Source organism: Rhipicephalus sanguineus, chromosome 6 (genome assembly GCF_013339695.2).
Source record: "Rhipicephalus sanguineus isolate Rsan-2018 chromosome 6, BIME_Rsan_1.4, whole genome shotgun sequence".
NCBI lineage: Eukaryota > Metazoa > Arthropoda > Arachnida > Ixodida > Ixodidae > Rhipicephalus > Rhipicephalus sanguineus.
In genome coordinates this window covers 137,074,490-137,095,429 of record NC_051181.1, presented here as the reverse complement: position 1 = coordinate 137,095,429, position 20,940 = coordinate 137,074,490, and the positions used below count along the sequence as shown (strand labels likewise).

Sequence of the window (20,940 nt, the reverse complement as noted above, 5' to 3'; positions counted from 1 at the left end):
TTCATAACATGATACTGTGTAAAAACGAAATCAGAATATAGCACAGAATCAACATGCATACGTGCTGGGAATGAGAAGGTATGTTTATATCAGACAATATAACGATACAACGCGAAAAGAAATTATTTCGGCTATTCGTTCATGGTTTCTGAGTTACTGCGAACAAGCCTCGCTTTCTTCCCTAATGAGTCCCCGGTCTTGTAAGAAGTTAATTTTTTATACTAATAACGATATTCTTAATCGCAATGTATCGACATCGTAGCGTGAGTCTAATTACAACACGCGTGATGTAACGCAGAATAGATTGCTTTAAACACGGGGGATTTCATTGGAATTCTATGAAGAAGGTTTTCCTTGTTTTAAGGTACAATTAGGACCGAATATTCAATTGGATCTTTTGAAGTCGTCTTCCTCATTTTCTCAGTATTACACAATGTGCACTGTGATGTCCCTATTCCCGTTCTTTGCGCATAAGGACAGGAGAAATAATCAGCGCGAAATGAAGCTCCAGAATTACTCGCGAAGCACCGACGAAAATACGAGAGTGCGCTTCTGTGGCTTTCGAAGCTTAGACTGAGAAGATTCGTGCCTTGCGCAAAAAGTGTCAGGAACGCATAAGGAGAAATATGAATAACGACGACCGAAGCCCGAGTGGCCCTTTCTTAATATGCTGCTACGTGTGCTCTATGCAGTCCGAGAAACCAATACATTCATTAACTTTGACGAAGTAGTTTGGCAACGGTTTCGTCTTTTCGATTTTGTCTGTTTCAGGAAACCCCATGCAAACCAGAGCGGCTCCCAGAGCTCACACCAACGTCACGCCAACGACTGTCGACTGTAATTTGGGGAAGGAAGAAACAGCTCTCAAGCACTGCGCTAGCGCATGACTGTTGTGAGGCTATTCAATCTCGACTGCAGCCAATGGGAAAAGAAAACCACAGCTTGAGGTTACCGTGCCGTCTTCGTCAGTGAGAAAGGTGAAACCACGGAAAAAGAAAAAGGCGGCTCTGTCTTGTCTGTTGTTGTTACAAACCTATCTTTGCAGTAGCCATGAAAGTGGATTCGTTAAAAATCTCCTCTTAGAAAACAAACCAACAGCACGGATCGCTGTGTGCGCTAGAACGACCGAACCACATTGCTGGGGCTTCGAGATTCGGGGAACAAGCAATTTTTTACCTCGCTTCCAAGATCCTCTCCTCGCCAAGCTGAAGACATACCCCGAACGTACTTCGATTGGACAGTTCAGAAATCGTTGGAGAACACATCCTGTGCACCTGATTGAGGCTAATGAGAGCACCGCCGTTTTTTCGTGCCTCTACAGGTGCGCGACAGATGATGTCGCGTCCTCCGCTCTAGTATTGAACTTTTTTCCCAGAACCTTAAGCCTCTCCCCATCGCGGAGCTCACTGTTGCGACGGTACCGCTCTGCTTTTTCTAAAGCTCTTGCGAGGAAACGGTTCGAAACATGTAAGTCTTCGAAGAGCGATTGCCACACGTTCTGCGGTCGTTTGTGCGTTACCGAGCCTCTTGTCGTTCGATCCTTGTGGTTTACGAATACTCACTCGGGAACTGTAGACCAGTGGACGTTATTAAAACAGGCAGCACGTGGAGAGAGGAAACAAGGCGAGTATTGGAGCAGACAGACTTGAACGCCGGATATTGAATTATGGAGCTGCGCTCCGAAGGGCACGAAGTGCACCAGACGCTAACAAAGTGGCCATCTTGGAAACTCGCTTCATCGAAGTCCCAAGAGTAGTCGGGACTCTCTGGATACCAACCGTCGCTGCGCACGATACAACAGGACGCCGAAAGAGGGTGTAATCGACTCGGAACACCTTCGAGAGAGGGGCGCGATGAACCAGTAACGTTCCGTTCGTTTTGCGTGTGCGCGTGTGGTAAGACTGACCGAGGACAAGCTGTGAACTGAACTGGCAGGACTCCTTCGCGCCATCGGCTTGCGTCGAGCAAGGAAAGCTGCCTCTGCGGACGTGATGTGCTGAACTGGGGGGTGTGGCGGCCGAGCGATGAGCGGAGCGCGTCGTCCGTTCTGGCAGTCCCTGTGGATAGTCCTGGTCACCTGGCAGTCGCTGCCCGCGCTCTCCTTCTTGGCCACGCCGTCCGCGCTGCACGCTGCCGAAGCTGCCACTCCGGCCAGATCCGTCATCAAGATAGGTGAGTAGTCGCATTCGCTTTCTTTGTATTCTTTCTTATAGGTGGCAGGCCTTTGAGATGGGCCACAGATGAGCTAGCTGTACCAGGAACGTCACTTTACTTATATTCTCAACTGCCACTCATTCACTCACGCCTGCGACTAGCGCCGGTCGCGCGACCATTTGAGATTGACGACCAAAAAGCCTCAAGGCAACCGATGTTCACACCAGCGTGTGTGACCAACCCGACGCCACGCAGAATTCACGTCTGCTCGCACCGTGACTCGCATGGCCATTCCCGCATAAAGTAAGCTGGCGTCCTGTTCTGATTGGTTCAGAAGGTTGCGGCTGCAGTCGCGCGACTGAAAAATTCAGCAGCGAGTGATCGAGCGCTGGCAGTCGATTGGCGACCAAAGCGACAAAAGGTGATTTTGTGCGTCTGCATCTCTGTGGCGGCAGTGTAAAAATGTCAAAGCACGAAGAACTAATTCCTGCCACTAACCAGAGTGCCTGCTACGACAGAAAAAAGCTACAAAAGCAGAGATATCAGAGCCAACATTTAGTGTGTTCAGCTCCCGCTGGCGACTTTCTCGGACTAACGGAAGCCATTATCAAATGCTAAGCATGTAAAATGTGAATTAAAGGCACCAAGAGGGCTTGTTCCACTTGCTTTCTTTGTATCTATAAACGTTTGCGCCTACTTCTCCATATGCCAAACCTTATGGGCACACATCACAAAAGCCTCACTGAGCCGGGGCTTATGTGGCCGTTTTTGTTTTGTGTTATATAATTTTTCATTATCACAGACTTTCATTATTAGCTGCCACGCCACCACGAGCTTGTAGCAGGGAGCATGGCTGGAAATGATTTGATTGATTATGCAGACCCTGAAACTTTCGGTACGCGAAGCTCTCCAGTAAAACTAAGCGACATCATAGAACTTACAGAAACGGGATAACGAGGCTTAATGTTAGAAAGGAGGCAAAATGCTGTGTCATTATTAAGTCGAGAATGCAAAGTAGCCTAATTTAGGCAGCGCAACATCATAAAAAACCAGCGAGAGAGAGACGTGAGCGGAAGGCAAACAGAATTGGCCTAACAAACTAGAACGATAACAAACGCCAGGTAGCTCGTTTAAACATACCACTACCTCAGTGAGTGCGCACGTAAAAGTTGAGGCTCAGTATTTCTTCATGCTAACGAGCCCTAATGGACCTGGCATTTGGCCTATTTTATTATTTGATCGCGACAAACCACCTCAAATTTTGTTTCGCTTTCTTTTGTTTTATTTTGACGGAGAAGGGTCGCCCGCTCGAGTGCTGAGTCTACACCTCTCGGTATCGCCGGTTCGCGTGCTCGGAGGCCATACATGCCGGCCAGCAAATACTCAGCTCGCGTGTGCTCTGCTCTCGGAGGGCACCCTGCGCTGTTTCAAGAGCTCGTATACGCAGCGAATGGCTCATTATTTTCTTCGTTTAATTCTGTAAACGCATTAGTTCCGCCAATCCTTCTAAGAGGCCTCAACAACCAAAAAGAAGTGCCTTGGGCAAAATAGCCCACTGTGAGCCGATGCAAAACCAGACTGTACCGGAAAGCAATATTCATAACCGATAGCGTCAACAGGGCTACTTACGGGTATTTCTGGAAGTGCAGTACGCTCTAAATGCGCCGTAATGTAATGTCTGCCAAATGCTTCACAATCGGCGAAGCTGGAGCGAATAGTTGATGAGTTGTAGCTCGTCGTCGAAAGGGGAGCTATGTTTGCAGTTGATTGCGCAGTCGTAGTTCTACGTAGGATTTTTTGTGTTTGTGTGTTTTTGTAGAGTGCTTCGAGCAAATAACGTAGTACTGGTAATAGGACGGTAAACAACAAGGGCGGTGGCACGAAATAAAACATAATAATGTATTTCTGTAAGCGCCGAAGATCAAGTGCGTCGAGAGTTGAGCCCGAAGTCTTCAAGAATTCATCTATTGCACACATATTTTCCTGCTCGTGATAGATAGATAGATAGATAGATAGATAGATAGATAGATAGATAGATAGATAGATAGATAGATAGATAGATAGATAGATAGATAGATAGATAGATAGATAGATAGATAGATAGATAGATAGATAGATAGATAGATAGATAGATAGATAGATACGTTTTCTACCATTAGGCAACAGGAAAAAAAGTCATGTTGCTTTAAAGTACACCTCATTGCTGTCTCCATGCATATTTGAGAAACCTAATGAATGACCACACATGTAGTCTGGCAGAACCATGTATTTTAGATAATTATTTTTAGTGTGTGGGATAGAGAGATCAAACCAATTCGTTTGTCTTTTCGAGCTCACGAAAGGCTACGGATTAGCATTAGCTTGTTGCTAACCGAGGACCAAGATTGTAATAAGCATACAAAAATAAAAGAGTGATCAATGCAGCGTGTTCTCACTATATTTTGCAGTGCTAGCTATTAGTTGATTAAAATACTTGAATGAACTAATATTTTGTATTCATCGCCGCGAGTGAAACGTGTTTGCTCATTATTCATGACAGTAATCATAATTACAATAATTCACAATACTTCGAGTTTTTTCGCATGCATGTTCGGGTACAATGGGCCTACGCACCTTCACATTCGCTCTGTAATTCTCCGGGAAAAACTCGCCACGCCGGAATCGGCTTAGAAACGGGATTAGTGATTAAAAGAGTATGCCTACTATCCGTAGGCAGAGAAGGCACAAATTCCAGGTTGGATAAAAGCGGCATGCATATTTTATATGTACGATGTCCGTAGTGAAATAAAAAAAAATAAGTTGGTAGATCTGCTGAATCTCTTAATACTGCGCGGAATCTCGCTTTACCTCCACAACGCGTCATAGGCTTATATAGTATACACTTATCTTGCATAATGCGATGGAAGTACATTACGTAATCTCAGCGTGTCTTGTTTGTTTAGAATCCTCATTGCACGTTCCCTCTGACGTTCCTAACGGCCCCATGACCTCCAGAATCAGGTTTATACTGAGACTAAGTGTAGTGAATTACGAAAAACAAGAAAACAAAACGACAACCCTGCGCGGAACACGGAGCACAGTCGCAGCGAAAGCTGGAGGAATGGCCTTTCTAGGGCTCGTTGTAAATTCTGTTGGGAAGACTGCTGCAGGTAAAGTTGCAAGGTACCCACTACGCCATAAATAATCATAATACTGGCATATGGAAGTACACACTGTGTCATTATTCGTCTTTCTGCGGAGAAGCGAGGCACCAGCTACACACCTGTAAGGCATTACGTGCACTTTGCGGATGCTGTGGCTGATGACGATGCAGAATTATGGCTGAGCATTTTCTAATGGGTGGGAAGCTTTAAACCACACACTCGTTACGCAATTCGCTATGTGTGACGCCTGGTTGTTATTTTACTATTCTACCACGCTATAATATAACATACGTTAAAGCGATTCCTTGCCCGACATGACGTCTATATAGGGTTTTTTTGCGAAGGCGTTTCAAACACCGGCCTGGCTCTGTGGCAGAATACTCGACTGCCACGCAGAGGTCCTGGGTTCAAATCCCACTCGATCTTGGATATTTTTGTCTTAACGTGCGCGATAGTGGTTGCGGACCCCGGCGGCGGCGGCAGACAACTACACCACCAAAATCGGCTGCAGTTGTGATCTCATAACAGTTTTCACTGTAAAGTGTTGACAGAAAGCAGGTTAACCTCTCACACATGTCTCTGCGTTACTTCGATGTGATCCACTTTCATAATGTTCACTTGAAGGATTCTTTATCTCCTTTCTCGAATTCTCCTCCCCCCTAGAACATTGATGAAAAACTCTCATCGTCAGCGTTTAATCAGCCAACCACTGTGTAGACGTCACCATAACGTAACAAGTTCAATTACACTAAAGGCTACGAATGCGTCAACCCCAAGGGCCGGTGCACGCAAAGTCATCCATCTCTTACCTTAGAATCTCCCCCGAGGCATTTCAAATCCTAAATACAGGAAAAAATTAATGAGACAGACAGATGCGTACAAATCCTCTAGTTTCCTGCCCGCAAACACTTAGGCCTACCGGAAGTCAGTCTAAACGAGGTGGCGCACAACGTGACTCGAGGTCTATCTTTCAAGCCGCGTTCGAAGAAGCAGCCAGCCGAACGGACTCCTCCGCGGCGGTATGGGAGTGGTATGATCGGCTCACTAGAATCTGTGACATTACTCAACATTATGGAATGCAAAGGCGTGCGGGATTACCCACCGCCTCACCCCAAGCTGAATTGGGCACAGTCCGTTCAATGGCGGCAAATACAAATGCGAAACATATACGAACCCCCGTCATCACGAACCACATATACTACAAATAATAAATAATACACAGCTGATCTATGCCAGTATTGAAACACAAGAGCCACACCAGATGACGTCATATGGCCATGTCCAGCAGTAATCAGCAATACCGGGGTCGCGGCCCCTAACGAGGGCCTTCGGGCGCGTTGGCGGACTGCGCTGCTCAGTTATGGCCTGGACTCGCTACTCTGGGCGATCTAGCAGTCCCACAAAGCTGCAGGGAGACGCGGTCTCTCCGTTAGCTCCTAGGCGCAAGCCCAGTCCAGCGATCTAGAAGCACACGTCGTTGGGCTAGTCGGTTCATGTTCTTCGGTTCAGCGATCTGCCGGAAATTAATTAAGTTGTCCTCTCTTTCTCTCTCTTACCTTCGTTCACTCAGCTGTTCGATGTGCGATGACCGCAACAAAGTGTTCACGGTTGCATTTGCGAAAGTGTTCCCTTATACGTATCAGGAGCCTCAAACACGCGGCTCCGCGGAAATTTTGGCCAGCGATCCGGCTTGCACATAAGTGTCTTCGTCTCCTATTTTTTCAATTTTCAATATAAATATGCTCATGAGCTACACAGACATGACTGTTGCACATTAGTTCTGCGGAAACCCGCAAGGCGGCGGAAGGGTTATGAAAGGGATTATTGACAACCACCCGTTTGCAGCACGAAGCCACAGGGAAATCCATACGGATTTGACAGAAAGGAAAACTTCTAGTTCAAGGAAAAACTGGTAGAGCTACCGCTCCGGTTTGGCATTGGTCCCTGGTTAGATCTCGAGACCAGGACGATTTTTTTCTTCTAGAAGCTGTCCTTTCTGAGAAATCCGCATGGATTGCCTTGTGGCCTCGTACTACAAATGAGTAGTTGTCGATTATTCCTTTTCACAGAAATGACTCGTCTGAAGGAGGAGGAGATAACTTTTATTTCCTTCCCCTTCAGACCAAAAACGGCAGGATTTGGAAGGATTGGCTTCCTCCCTTAGGTGGCAGCCATGAGTCCTGCTGCTATGGCGGCATCCTTGCCTTGTCGAAGGGCTTGGAGTTGCACTTCTGGGTCTGAGCTTAGCAGGGCGGTCTCCCGCTGCTCCCCGTTAATGTATGTTCTATTTTTGCCCTGTTTCTTTGAGGCAAGCCCATAATATATGATTCAGGTCCGCCCTTTGATGACAAAACCTACACATATCTGAGTATAACTCTGGGAAGTAGTGGTGAAACGCGACCGGATTCAGGAAAGTACGTGTTTGTTGAACATTTTTTTTTGTTCGGGAGATACGTCATGCGGTCATCATGAGTTGAAACATAACCTTTGAACGAAACCTGGCCGGCGCCGCGTTTTTGGCTTACGACAACGCCGCCCCCAAAATATGTAACTCACAACAAGCTTCGATTGAAAAAGAGGATGGAAAGAAAACGCGAACGGTCTGGCGAAAATGAAATCCCATTTTTATAGCGATCCTTTCAGTGTCCGAAGTTGCGCAAAGCTCGTGTCTAGTCGGCTTATTCCTGAATGTACGCTGATCTCTCATCCGCCTCTCTGCCTTTTGTTTTTTCTCTCTCTTTCTTTAATGTTTTGTCGTCTTTGCATTCGCGTCACACAGAGCTACTTCCGCGCGCACACTCGTTTTTACAGAGCACTGGCGGTTTCGCAAATCTGCGCGCACAACTCTCCTCCTCCTGTTTTAACGCCATCCCTCTTTTTTCTTGGCGCAACCCAAACGCGACATATTTCATATATGGCGTCGGCATAGGCGGGGCGTGGAACTTTGACTTCGGGACATGCACGCAGTAGATCCTCACTCTCCACCTCCTCCTCCTTTTTTTGTTGTTGCTGCTGTTGGTGACCGTACATCATTCGAACTCCTGTCGCTTGCTCGTTCGCGCATTTCAAGTGGCATGCGTACGTTCCTTTCTTTCTTTTTTTTCGTTTATTCTGTGTACTATACTAAAAAAACTCGATAAAACAAGGGAATTCCAGATTCCTCCCGTACCAGTCGCAGTGAGTTGGGTGGCACGTACACACGAAGAAAGAATAAAAATTAATAATAATAAAAAAAGCGAGAGTTGCAGTGAATTTCAAGCCTCTTTTCGCCGTTTCCTCGAACGTATTTTTCAACAGAAGCATTTGTTCAAACGAAATCTTTACTCATTTGTTGGTGTTTGAAAACTCCACACACGCGTGCAGGCCAGCACCACCTTGCGCGCTACGAATGTTGCAACAAGGCTTTTTTTTTCACGTTATCGGGTATTTTTTCCCGGAATTTTACGGCCATTTTTTGTATTCACCGAGGAATGATTTGTTACCGCCGGGCCTTATGCTTATATTGAGCTTAGGGAGATTTGTCAGGCGGCACTGAAGAGAGTGTTTGCCAAGACCGGTGCATGGCAAAACAATTTGTCAGATTCTTTCCTTTCCTTAGCAGCTTTACGCTTCGCTCTGCAACCTACTTGGTTCCATTTATTTTTATTTTTTTTTACTTTTTGATTATTGTGTACGAGCGAAGTAAAGATCCAGTGGGCCTCCAACTTCTACTCTTCGAGAAGAGCGATAAATCCTGGCGCAGAGTGCGGCCTAGTGGATGTCGAAGCAGGGAGCACGATCACCTGCGAATGAGCTAGGTTTCCAGATGGAGGCTACGTACGGGTACGTAACAGTTAGCTTGGAAACACGTACTCTTATCTCGTTTTCAGTGCTTTGCCTTAGAAAACACTTTAAAGTACGGATTCGTGTCATCGTGTGATCGTCGTATAAAACCTTGCTGCTACTGTACCGCTGTCATATAATGCAGAATTACCAACGCTATTCCCGCCGGTGCCAGGTTTTTCGTGCGCAACGCCGCCACCGAAATCTGTAACTCAAAGCAAGCTTCGCTTAAAAAACATTCGCCCACAGTATGAACCGGAAAGTTGTAAGCATGTCGCCGTATTTTCTACCTTCTCTCAATTGACAATATCACGAAGAAGCAAGGCGGGAAAAGCGAGAGCCAAACAGAAGAGGCTTCTTCCCCATTCACTTCCTATTTTTTGTTAGCTCGCACTAAAGCACAAACACACCTCGCACCCGATCAACAAAATGGTGCGATACATTCTCTCATACCCACATCTATGGCTTGTACGACTCCGCATCGCTCATTTTTTTTTCTTTACACTTTGTTTCGTGTTGGTCGGTACAGTGTACAGCCCCGAATGACACGGGAAGAAAGCTCACGGATGAAATTGGGCTGGTGCGATTTCGAAGTCGACGCTCGCGAGGACCGAGAATGGATGGACGAAACGCGAGGCAGGAGAGAGGCAGGCATTTATGTATTGCGGAGGGGAGGGGGGGGGGAGATCAGAACAGGACAATGCAAGAATAGGCAAGGTGAATAGAGGCGAGAGAGAGAGAGAGAAAGAAAGAAAGAAAAGGAGAAGTACTGAGGCAGCGGGAAAAGGGCGCGCCATTTCGCATGCGCGCAACGCTGTCAGCGATTGCGTGTTCCCTCGATTGTCCGCTTGATTCATTCCCGCTCGGAGGCGAAAACGCGAATACCACAACTTCCAGCCCAACACCCCACTCCTCCCTGCACCCCCCCCCCTATTTTTTTTCTTTTTGCGAGCTTTCTTATCCTTCCTCTTCGCTTTCTCAGTTTTTTATTCCTCCTTCAACAGTTGTTCTCAGCAAGCCTTTTATTGGTTACAAATTCAGCGTTTTCTGTTCTGTTGAGTGGTCGTCGAAGCGTTTGCTCGCAAGCAATTTCTTGTTCTTTATTATTTGTTTCTCCTTTTTAGTTGTTTACATCGAAGCCTCGCTGAGAATGGCGCAGGGTGCTGGGCGCGTCTGTTGCCTGGCGCAGTCGCTGCCGCCTAATCTGCATTTCATTTACGGGTTGCGGCTAAAGGTGGCTTTTTTCCCACTGGAAGCGGGAAACGTGTTCGCAGCCTGGATTTTGTGTCCGTTTTAGCCTCGTAATCATCTCGCTTCTGAATGAATTCGCATTCCTCGCTGCTTCCTTTTTATTGCTGCGAGACGGATAGCTTTGCTTTCTTGTATTCGGGAAGTTATTCGGGAGAGATAACGCTCGCTGCCTCGGCCGCAGGCACCGACATTTTTGCTATCGTGAGCGAGGTGGAGAACGAAGGGTTAGAGAAAAAGTACGAAGCAAACGAAGCTGTTTTGAAGTGGCACGTTGAAGTGTGCCGTGATTGTGAAATATTGCTTGGCTCGCCCTCTACCTCTCGACGAAGTTACAGTAGCGTTCTCGCTTTATTACATGCCGAGCACCTGGTACAACGTAAAGAGGGAGTGGGGTGAGAGAGAGGGAAATAAACGTTTATTAAAGAAAGAGAAAGGAAGCGAGTTGAAGGAATTTCAATAGAAGGAGGCTGTATATTGGGTTCGCAAGGAATATGAATAATAATTTCTGGAGTTTTGGAGTTGCCAGAGAGAAAGAGAGAGAGACAGAGAGAGAGAGAGAGAAACCAAGAAAAGGCAGGTTTTTTATTTTTAACCAGGCGCAAGTCCGGTTTGCTACCCTGCCCTGGAGGAAGGAATAAAGGGGCAAAAAGAGAGACAGAGGAAAAAAGAGATGTCGACAGAATCGCAAGCACACTTGGGGGAGCACATGAGGTCTACAGGCGGTCGCACAGACCTCTTGATCTTAAGTACGTCAGTAACGCTTTCGTTGCCTTCTGCGCCTTAGAGGCACATATCCATGGTCCTAGAATTTTGGCTACAGAAAATGGACGCGAGTCCAGTTGGGTCAGAAGCACCCGGAACGGGCATCGCTGGTGTGTCATAGCGACGGTATGATTATGAGGCACGCTATAGGGGAGGGCTTCGGAAATTTCAGCCACCTGGTGTTTTTTTAACGCGCCCTAAGTACATGGGCCTCTAGCGTTTCGCTTCCATCAAAATGCGACCGTCGCAGCCGGGATCGAACCCACGACGTTCGAGTCAGCAGTCGAGCAGCGTAACCACTGCATCGCCGCAGCGGCCCACAAGAAAGAGAGGGAATCGCGTAAATTTTCTTTGTTTGGTCGTGCGCGGGAGACTGTCGAATAGAAAAAAAAAGAAATTTCAGCATCCCTTGCCCTATCGGGAAAATAGGGGCAAGCCAAGCTTTACGTGTGCGTGCCTGACGTGCTGTTTTTGTTGTAGCACCGTCCTCAACGCTCGTCGACTCACAAGGCGGTTAAATCACTCATGTGTGTGTTAAAGGGACACTAAAGAGAAACAATGAGTCGGTTTAGATAGATAAATTGTGCTCTCAGAACTCGAATGTCGTTAATTTTGCCATCATAAGTTTATTAATAGAGGAGAAAATCCAGTTCAAAGTTTTTGAACTTTGAAGTTTTTATTAAATTTCGCGCCGAAATCTCCACACATGACATCATGGATTTCGAGGTGTACTTATCGTATTTTGGCGCCATTGGCTCAACAAAATTGCCACAAACTTGGTATGTTCAGTCTGTGGACCTCTCAGAGGACACTGTACTTCATTTTTACCGATTAGGAACTACGTAGTCCCTAGTAGGCGCCGTCAAAACATGTGACGTCACGGCGAATGGTGCGGAAACTTCAAGGTGGCGTCGCCACTTACATTTTGTTTTTGCGCGTTTTCTCGCTTACTAAGCGTCTTTTCGCAACAAGCGTGGTGTTTTTGGTATCGTGAAAGAGTACTTTACTAATATGAGAAAAATCGTTTTGCTCTTTAGTGTGCGGACTACGGGCCTTTGAGAACACCTATGAATATTCAACAGTGCCACCGCCACACACGCGCCAGCGTACTTGTTGATAATTTCCTTCTGTCCTTCTCTCCTCTCTCTATCTAATCTTTCCACTCCCCTTTCCCTTTCCCCCAGCGTAGGGTAACCAACCAGACATGTGTCTGGTTAACATACCTGCCTTCTCCCTTTCGTTTTCTTCCTTCCTTTCCTTCTTTATTTTTTCTATGGCATTGCGCTGCGCTTCTTCTTTACTTTTTCCTTCCTCCATGCCGGGAATTGGACCTTAACAGACGTGCTTAACAGCGCAACATTTCTGTTGCTATAGGCAACAACGACAGTCATGCGTTCATATCCAGGCAACAATGAAATCTGGCAACGTGAAAGGACAAGTGAACCCGATAAAAGAACAGATTGCCGTATCAGTCCACGATCGGGATAGCATCAGTTATTAACAGCGGCGTTGTCTTAAGCCGACCGTAAGTGCGTGCAGAGCGAACAGGAAGCCACCATCATCATGAACCGGCACGCGCTCTCTTCGTCCTCTTCTCCATCTTCTGCTTCACACCCGGGTTTTTTATGCGTACGACGCCGCCACCACCGAAATCTGTGACTCATAAAAGCTTCGCTTGGAAGATGCGCTAGATAACAGGCTCGGCAAATGTTCTCGGCGCTGTGTGTACGTCCCGGTAATAGGGACATCCTCGTCGATCGCGCGATTAACTCGACACGAGCGCTTACTGCGTGCACACTTCTTTCTCCCCTCTTTTTTGTTTCAGTTCGCCCCTCTGCCGCTCGCTCGCACTCACTACTCTGGCAGCCAAGTTAATTACGGCTGCGGGAGGATACGGGGGAAAAAAAATGCTGCAGCCTTCGTTTGCGTTACGTCGCCTCGTGTATGTCTGGCAGCAGACGGTGCACAAAAGGCTTCGACGGTTCCCGCTTTGAGAGGAAGCGAAGTCCTCGCATCCGCCATTGGCACGACGAGCTTGTTTGCCTACGCGGAGGATTGAGCTTCGGGCTGCGCGCCATGGCTCGGCGAACCCATTAATCTCATTACGGCTTATCCGATGCGTGCCCGATAGCGACATTTCGGTGCGACCTCGTCGGCGCGACGCACGAGCGCGCTTCAACACGCCTTATTCGTCGAGCACTCCGGGTCTCCCCACTACAGCGTTGGATCTCGCTACATAGTCGACGTATACGAGAGGTAACTATGACGCTGCAATAATTCAGCTATACTGTGGCACTAATGGGTAGGTCGCGCATTTATCTAGCGTTCGCGTTGGTGCCTCGTTGCGATCCTTGACGCGTTACGTATGGCGGTTTATCTTACGACTTAAGAGTGAATTGAATTCTGTTGTATCACCCGCCAAGGTGAGAAGAGAAGAAATAGTAGAGAAGGAAAGGCAGGTAGGTTAACCAGTTCAGGAAAACCTGTTTACTACCCTACACATGGGAACATAGTGGGGTAGATTGAAAGGTGGAGAGGAAAGAGAGAGAGAGAGAGAAAGATAGCACACGACACGCCAAAACACACAACTTGATTATGAGGCGAGACCCATCGGGTGACTTCGAAGTAATTTTGACAGCTTGGCGTTCCGTAACGGGTGCATAAGTCAAAGTACAGAGGCCTTTTTATTTCATTTCTTCGCCAGGGAGATGTGGTCGCCGCCGCCTTGTGTCGAACCCATGCGCTCAAGCTAGATAGATAGATAGATAGATAGATAGATAGATAGATAGATAGATAGATAGATAGATAGATAGATAGATAGATAGATAGATAGATAGATAGATAGATAGATAGATAGATAGATAGATAGATAGATAGATAGATAGATAGATAGATAGATAGATAGATAGATAGACAGACAGACAGACAGACAGACAGACAGACAGACAGACAGACAGACAGACAGACAGACAGACAGACAGACAGACAGACAGACAGACAGACAGATGTACTTGTAGGGAGAGAGGTTAACAAGATGCTAGCATCCAAAGCAACCACGAGGGTTGTTTTGCAGCTTCGTATAGGCTATGGTTTGTGTTGTAGCGCGAAAAATGCCGCTAATCTCTGCGCACAAGAACAAACGGTGCGAACTGTCGCTAACTAGATGACCTATTAAACATGCAAAGCACAGCGCACAAATGGTGTATCACAAAACCTCACGTAGCTGTCTGCGATAATGAGCATGTGCATTAAGTGTAGGCCGAGTATCTTCTAACGAACTGCGCAGCAGGGCAGAACTCAAAGAAAGAAGAGACAGACGAGCGCAGACTCATGACCGACGTATTCAAAATACGGTGTAACCTTAAATATTGATTGAAATAGTGAAACCTTTAATCACAGCTGATTTAATCTCAATAAATCAGCAGTGACTGCGCTCTTCTCTCTCTTCTTTCTTTGTGTCTTGTCCTGCTGCCCACTTGGAAGGCGATCGCGTACCAACTCGCCCAAATTTCAACGTTCGTTATGTTCAACGCTAGATCGTTCTTGTGCCGAGTAGAAAATCGCGGTTATCTATAGTTCTACAGAAGCTGTCGAAAACAAGCCTTCATCGCAAACTGGCGTGACCCGTTCAGCTGATCTGGCCTTTTTTTATGCCTTAACGAAAGAAAGAGCAAATTTCCGTCGCACTTCTCGCTCGAAACACAAGCGCACGGTTTCAAGTTTCCCTCCTCTTTTTCGCGGCGAACATCACCGAGCGCGCCCAGCAAAAAACAAACCTTTCTTTGTGGACTCGAACGTCGTCGCACGTTGTAGCGGCAGCAGCAGTAGCAAGTCGGAACTATACGGCTCTGACATGTCAAAAAAGCCTTGTCTGACTTCATTTCGAGCCAAAGTCTCCAGAGAATAGGTACCTGCTCTTCGGCACATCGAGTTCAGACAAAGTCGTGTTTTTTTCCTCATTTCTTCTTCGAGTCCATCTTTCCACCGTCTTTCTTGCGAACTCTATACCGGCGGTTCTCGCGTTTCACATTTCTCATTGATGCAGAGGTAAACACAAAATGGTTGGGAAAAAGAAAGGGGTTTGCACTATGGGGTTACGCTGGCCTCAACTTATTTGCCGACAATCTCATGTTTCCGCGTCCCCTTCCCTCATCTCCCCTTTAAACATAAAAAAAAAAAATTGACGCGAGGCAGATGACCTGGAGGCCGAGGAAAAACAGAAAACGAAGACAAAGCAAAAACAAAGAGACCGATGTTGAATTGAACAAGCAGCAGTACCCGTCGAACGGACAAAAGGAATTGGAAAAAGAAAGAAGCCAGAAAGGCGGCCGGGGTTTGAGTTATGAGGTTTATCGATCGTGCCGTTCTTGTTAAAGGCAGATTACTTTCATAAGCCCCCGTAAAGTCCGGAGATGAAATTGGCCCGTCGGCCACGCTGTTTGCAGGCGAAGTTACGACGTATCTCGTTCCAGCCGTTCTCGCGCTTTCTTTTTCGCAGTCAGCCCAGACGAAAGGGCGGGGGGGGGGGGGGGGGGGGTTGGCGCCGCGGGGTAACGTTGGCGTTAGTTTTCAGCGCAACGGAAACTTCACTCCTTTTCTTCGCGCACATACACGCCGGCAGCATTTCCTTCGGGCTTTCCTGTGTACTTGGTGCACTTTACGTGACATTTTGTGGCATGCTAGACATCGGAGTTGTAGTTTCCCGAACGCCAGCAGGCCTGTTCGCCGACACGTGTACACGGAGTGTGGTAAGTGGTGTTGGCATTTTTGCCCGGATGCTTTTGACAGCTTGTTCTACACACAAGCCGATCGGCGGGATGTACACGCAAGTGTAGATGTCCCGTGCCGGCCGTGTATTCAAGCCAGTCGATCTTTAGAGGCTTTTAAATGCGAAGCATTTCTTAGCGAACCTCAGGCACTTTGGGCGCTTCTATCTACGTATCTATCTATCTATCTATCTATCTATCTATCTATCTATCTATCTAGCCGCCTACGTCGGGGCGCTCTCCTGGTCGTCTCCATAACTTCTAATGTGCCATAATTGGCATAGCAGGGGATCAGTATATGACGAACACGATTCACTGGTCATGGCATGAATAACGCAAAATACCTGTCGCATACGTCACGAAACCCTTTCTCTCAGTCACGTGTGGCACATACCCGCCTACCAGAGTTTATGTTATGCGGGTATGTGCCACAGGTGATACAAAGTCTCAACCAACACAGTAAACGCGAACACACACAGTGACACGCAATGAAAGTGATAATAATAATTGTGGGGATTTTATGTCCGAAAACAATGGTATGATTATGAGAGACGCCGTTGCGAAGGGCTCCGGAATTTTGACCACCTGGTATTCTTTAACGTGCACCGAGATCGCACAGTACACGGGCATCTAGCATTTTGCATTTATCAAAATGCGACCGCCGCGGCCGGGATCGAACCCGCGACCTTCGGGTTAGCAGCCGAGCGCCGTAACCGCTACACCACCGTGGTGGACACAAGAAAAGTGATGAAGCTGAAGACAGAACACCCCTGGAAGACGCTCAACTACCATGCACTCATTCACTTTGTCCGCAACGTGAACCACGTCGATTAAGCAAAAACCGGGGTCAATGCTTCCTACAATAAATCTTCCGAGCGAACAAGGCCTCTCATCATTACCGGTGACTTCAACATTGATTTATCAAGACCCAACAACGTTTTGTCCCTATAATGCGTGAAAGACGGCTTGAATGTAGACAGCGCATCAAAACACCTCGCTGCCATGTGCAGTACAGGAGGCATCATATATCATTTCACCGTAAGAGGCATCCAGGATTTCCACCAGCTGTGCTATACCTCACACTTCACTACACTTAGACACCTCGTAGCCGCGATCACGAACGGATCCGATTAACAAGCCCGGCCTAGCTGCTGGTGCTCACTGATCACGGTGATGATGACCTTGTTCAAGAACACACGGGTTCGCGAAACGCGCGTGCATTCTCCGTCATAACAGACAAGTATAAGCATAACAACTGTAACGCAACTGTCATAACTGCATCTGTGATTGTAACGTACGTGCATTGCGCCTGCCCGTGCCACTCGGCTGTGTGTATGTCCACGGGTGTTTTCCTGAATGAAGCTTAGTGGCGAGTAACGCCTGTCCTGTTCATTTGTGTTTCTTCTTTGTGCTGCTCGGATTCGCGCTATCCAGTATTGAAGAATATAAGCACTACATATCAGATTACCACGTCTGGTGTTGGTAACACCCATATTGCTGTTGGCATCGTTACCCAACTGTAAACAACCGGTTATATAATACATATGCGACTCTTCAGCCTATATGAGTGTGTTTATACCACTTCCACACTTCTCTAGCGTTATTTCGTAAACTTTCGCTCAACATGAAAAATTATGCCACAGTCACCGTCCCACGCATGCTTCGCATAACATCGATTCCCACGGTACGTGGGATCTGCCGAATTTTTTTCTTGAGCGAGCGAGCTGGTATTGGTGTCACTTACGCACAATAGGTCCTGTCATCTTAGGGTTGCGAGAGATGAAGGATTCGATCTGAAGCGAATACGGGCTCACTGCTTGTCATACTGCGCAGTTAATTAATATATCGTCCTGTTTCCATGCGTAGGAGGGTAGCAAGCCGGTTGTACTAAACTGGTTAACCTCACTGCATTTCCTTCTCAACTATTTCTTCTATTATGCTAAGTAACTAGTCGGTATCTGATTGATTGTTGAATTTTTCACGCGCGAGTGATGTGACTTACGCGTGGAAACCTGCTTATTAAATCGAAGGTCGCGACAGCGGTTGTGCATAAGGACTTACGTGCGTGGGATTCGGGGTTGCAACATTGGAGTCAGCTATAGTCGATGACGTTTTTCTTGCAAATCTCGATTCACAATTTCTTTGAATGCGCGGCGCTAACCATGCAGGATGCTGCGTTACTAACTAACGCTTAGTGATTACTAGCAACCTCTAAAAATTTAACCGAAGCTATTTTTATAGCTGTCGCTAGTGTTTACGGGAACGTTTCTGCTACTTCTAGGTATTTCTTCTTGTATACAGTTCGTTTATTGCGTGGTACGCCGGCGCCCGTTGAGAATAACTGTTTCCAGTAAGGAATTCGTAGCTAACGCGGTTGTAACCATTTATTCGGCATCTGTTCCAAAGCGAATTCGCTTTGCAACGAATTCGTGGAGCTGCGCTGTGCCTTGGTAATTGAATCCCATATATCGCTGCACTGTTGAACGTGTCGATCAGTGCACGTCTTGCTAGCGTTAGACTTCAGGGCGATCAAGTGTTATTACCTAGCATTTGTGCAAGTTCTTCTCCCACATGTCTTCGAGCCACGCCTTGCGTTTAGATTTCTTGATTAGACACTTACGGGATAGGTCTTATTGAAGAGTATGCCTATTGAAGTGCACATTTATTATCGACTTCTCGTTAATATTACAGCACAGCCTATTTAGTCGCCGTGGTGTAAGTGTCGACCGAGACATGTTTCATAAAATGTTTACAAAAAATGTGAATGTCGATTTAGCAGTACAAGTGCGTGCGAAATGCGATAGCACTGCGTCATGTATCGCGCACTAGTCGCTCCGATATTCTTCGCGCACTGACTTTCTTCGTGACCGCGTGACGTTCTTGCCACCGGCGTCGATTTGGTGATCATTTAATTTGTAAATTTTAGCGCGTGTGCCATAAACACTTGTACTCAATATGGGAATACCGCTTTAGTAGAAACTCCGAAAATGTGCATTCATTTTCTTTACAGGTCTGTTTGCTTGCTTCCTTAATCAGTTTGTCGATTGACTGATTGATTATATTGATTGAGTGATTGATTGATTGACTGACTGACTGATTGGTTGGCTGGTTGGTTGTTATGATTGATTGATTGATTGATGATTGATTGAGTGATTGATTGATTGATTGATTGATTGATTGATTGATTGATTGATTGATTGATTGATTGATTGATTGATTGATTGATTGATTGATTGATTGATTGATTGAGAGAGAGAGTTCTAACAGCCCAGAAATAATTTTGGGGATATGAGAGCCCGTAGAAGATGGACTCGGATCAGTGTTCAATGTTAGACAGAGTGCCTGGGCTCTGATGAGAAGAGCTCAAACCTGATTTTATGTATATAGTTGAGGTGCAGTATCGAATCGTTCGATTAGTTTCCGATTTCGGTTTCACATTAGCCGGTGAGGTCATCAGTGGGGCAGGTAGTTAGTAGCGTCCTATAAGCGGACGTCCGTTCTTCAGATCGAAACAAACAGCAAAGACGCGGAAGTACGGGAGGCCCGAACGAAGGTCGTTCGTCGTTTAACTAGCAAGGCAATCGATATTGGTGATTGGTTTTCGTGGAACGGTGAGGTAACCTACCCGGAAGCCGGACGAGGAGCACCCACTATACAGAAACGACCAAAAAGAAGAAGTTTTTCCCCCGAAATAAATTGATTTACGGGCGACCGGCCGGCGACCTCGCAAAAGCAAAAAGCGTCGAGAACGATGGCGCCGAGCTGCTTTAATTTCTTAAAATGGAGACAAACGGCGTCGCTTTACAAATGGCCTTCGCCCAGCACCATTTGTTGATCTAGAAATATAGTCGCTCAGCTTTGATTTTTTTTAGCGGTTTCCTTCCTAGAAAAAAAAAAGGAACAGTGCATCCTTCTTAGAAGGGTGACATGCTTTATTTCATTTAAAATTTTCAAATGCACCAAATTTAAGGGGCAGAAGGGCTCAATGATCGTAGGACCAGTGAGGCGGACAAGATTTCTTAAAATTAAATGTATTTAAAGAGACGTTGGTGCCTACGAGTGGCACAGGCTATTCCCTTTCTCTTGCGTAATAGTTCTCGTCGTAAAATAGTGGACAATAGCATAAATATACAATTAGGCACATGGAGGAACACTCGTGCAGTCAATCTCAGTACTTCAATCGAAACAAATTCACTCAGCAGAAGAGTTCACAAAGCGCAAATAGTCACACAACCAAAATTCTTAGGAAGTAAAGAGAAGTAAAGAAAAAAAAGAACGCGCAGTGGCAGATGAATGAGCTATAAGAAGAAGAGTCTGGTTCTGATACGTGACTCAGAGAAATGCAGTATCGACTTCGAAACCGCGTTACATTCGTGGGAGTACAGCGAATGCAAACTGTTAGGTATTGGTGATGAGGAAAAGTTGCGAAATGCGGAACGGGTCGTTATACGTTATATCGCGACCGTGCCGAGAAAGTGGCAAGGTGCCGCGGGGAAGTGGGCAGGAGAGACCTGTTGGTTAAACTACCTCGTTTTAAGATTTGCATACATTTCTAATTTGACGGCACTTCACACGGTTCGATACCTGCATGCCAGTCACATCTCCGACGGGCTCGTTGAAGATACGAGGTCTCTTTAACGTCATCAACCAAACACGTTTGTTGAAGGAAGGTACCTTATTTCTTGAGGAACTTCAATGCATGTAACTTGACTAGACGTTGTGCGTAGTACAACGTCTAGTCAAGTCGCTAATTCACGCGTTAGCATTTCTTATCTCTGCTGCCCAATGACGTTCTTCTCTCCAATCATTCCCAACGATTAGTTCGACAGTTGTCATGAGGAGCGACGGCAGCGTGCGGAGGAGGTTCGAAAGAGGCACTTGGCCCACCTGGTTTGCTCTCTGTCAGACTCGAACTGCAAACACTCGGTAGAGGGCAGATGCTAAAGAAATCGTCAGTATGGAAAGCGGCGAAGTCTTTTTTTTATAAAAGGAACAAGGCCATGCAAGAAATAACGTGTATCGAGTCCGACAGCAAACATATA

The 20,940-nt window shown here is 46.5% G+C and overlaps 1 protein-coding gene across 1 annotated transcript in view; it reads left to right on the top strand.

Moving 5' to 3' along the window:
* The window catches only part of LOC119396506 (glutamate receptor ionotropic, kainate 2), a 347,512-nt gene that overhangs the window by 12,078 nt on the left and 314,494 nt on the right, over window positions 1-20,940 (top strand). Inside the window, exon 2 of the mRNA XM_037663756.2 lies at window positions 772-2,172. Coding sequence (XP_037519684.1) covers window positions 2,025-2,172 — 148 coding nt within the window. The 5' untranslated portion in view covers window positions 772-2,024. The remainder of the gene's footprint in view (window positions 1-771; window positions 2,173-20,940) is intronic.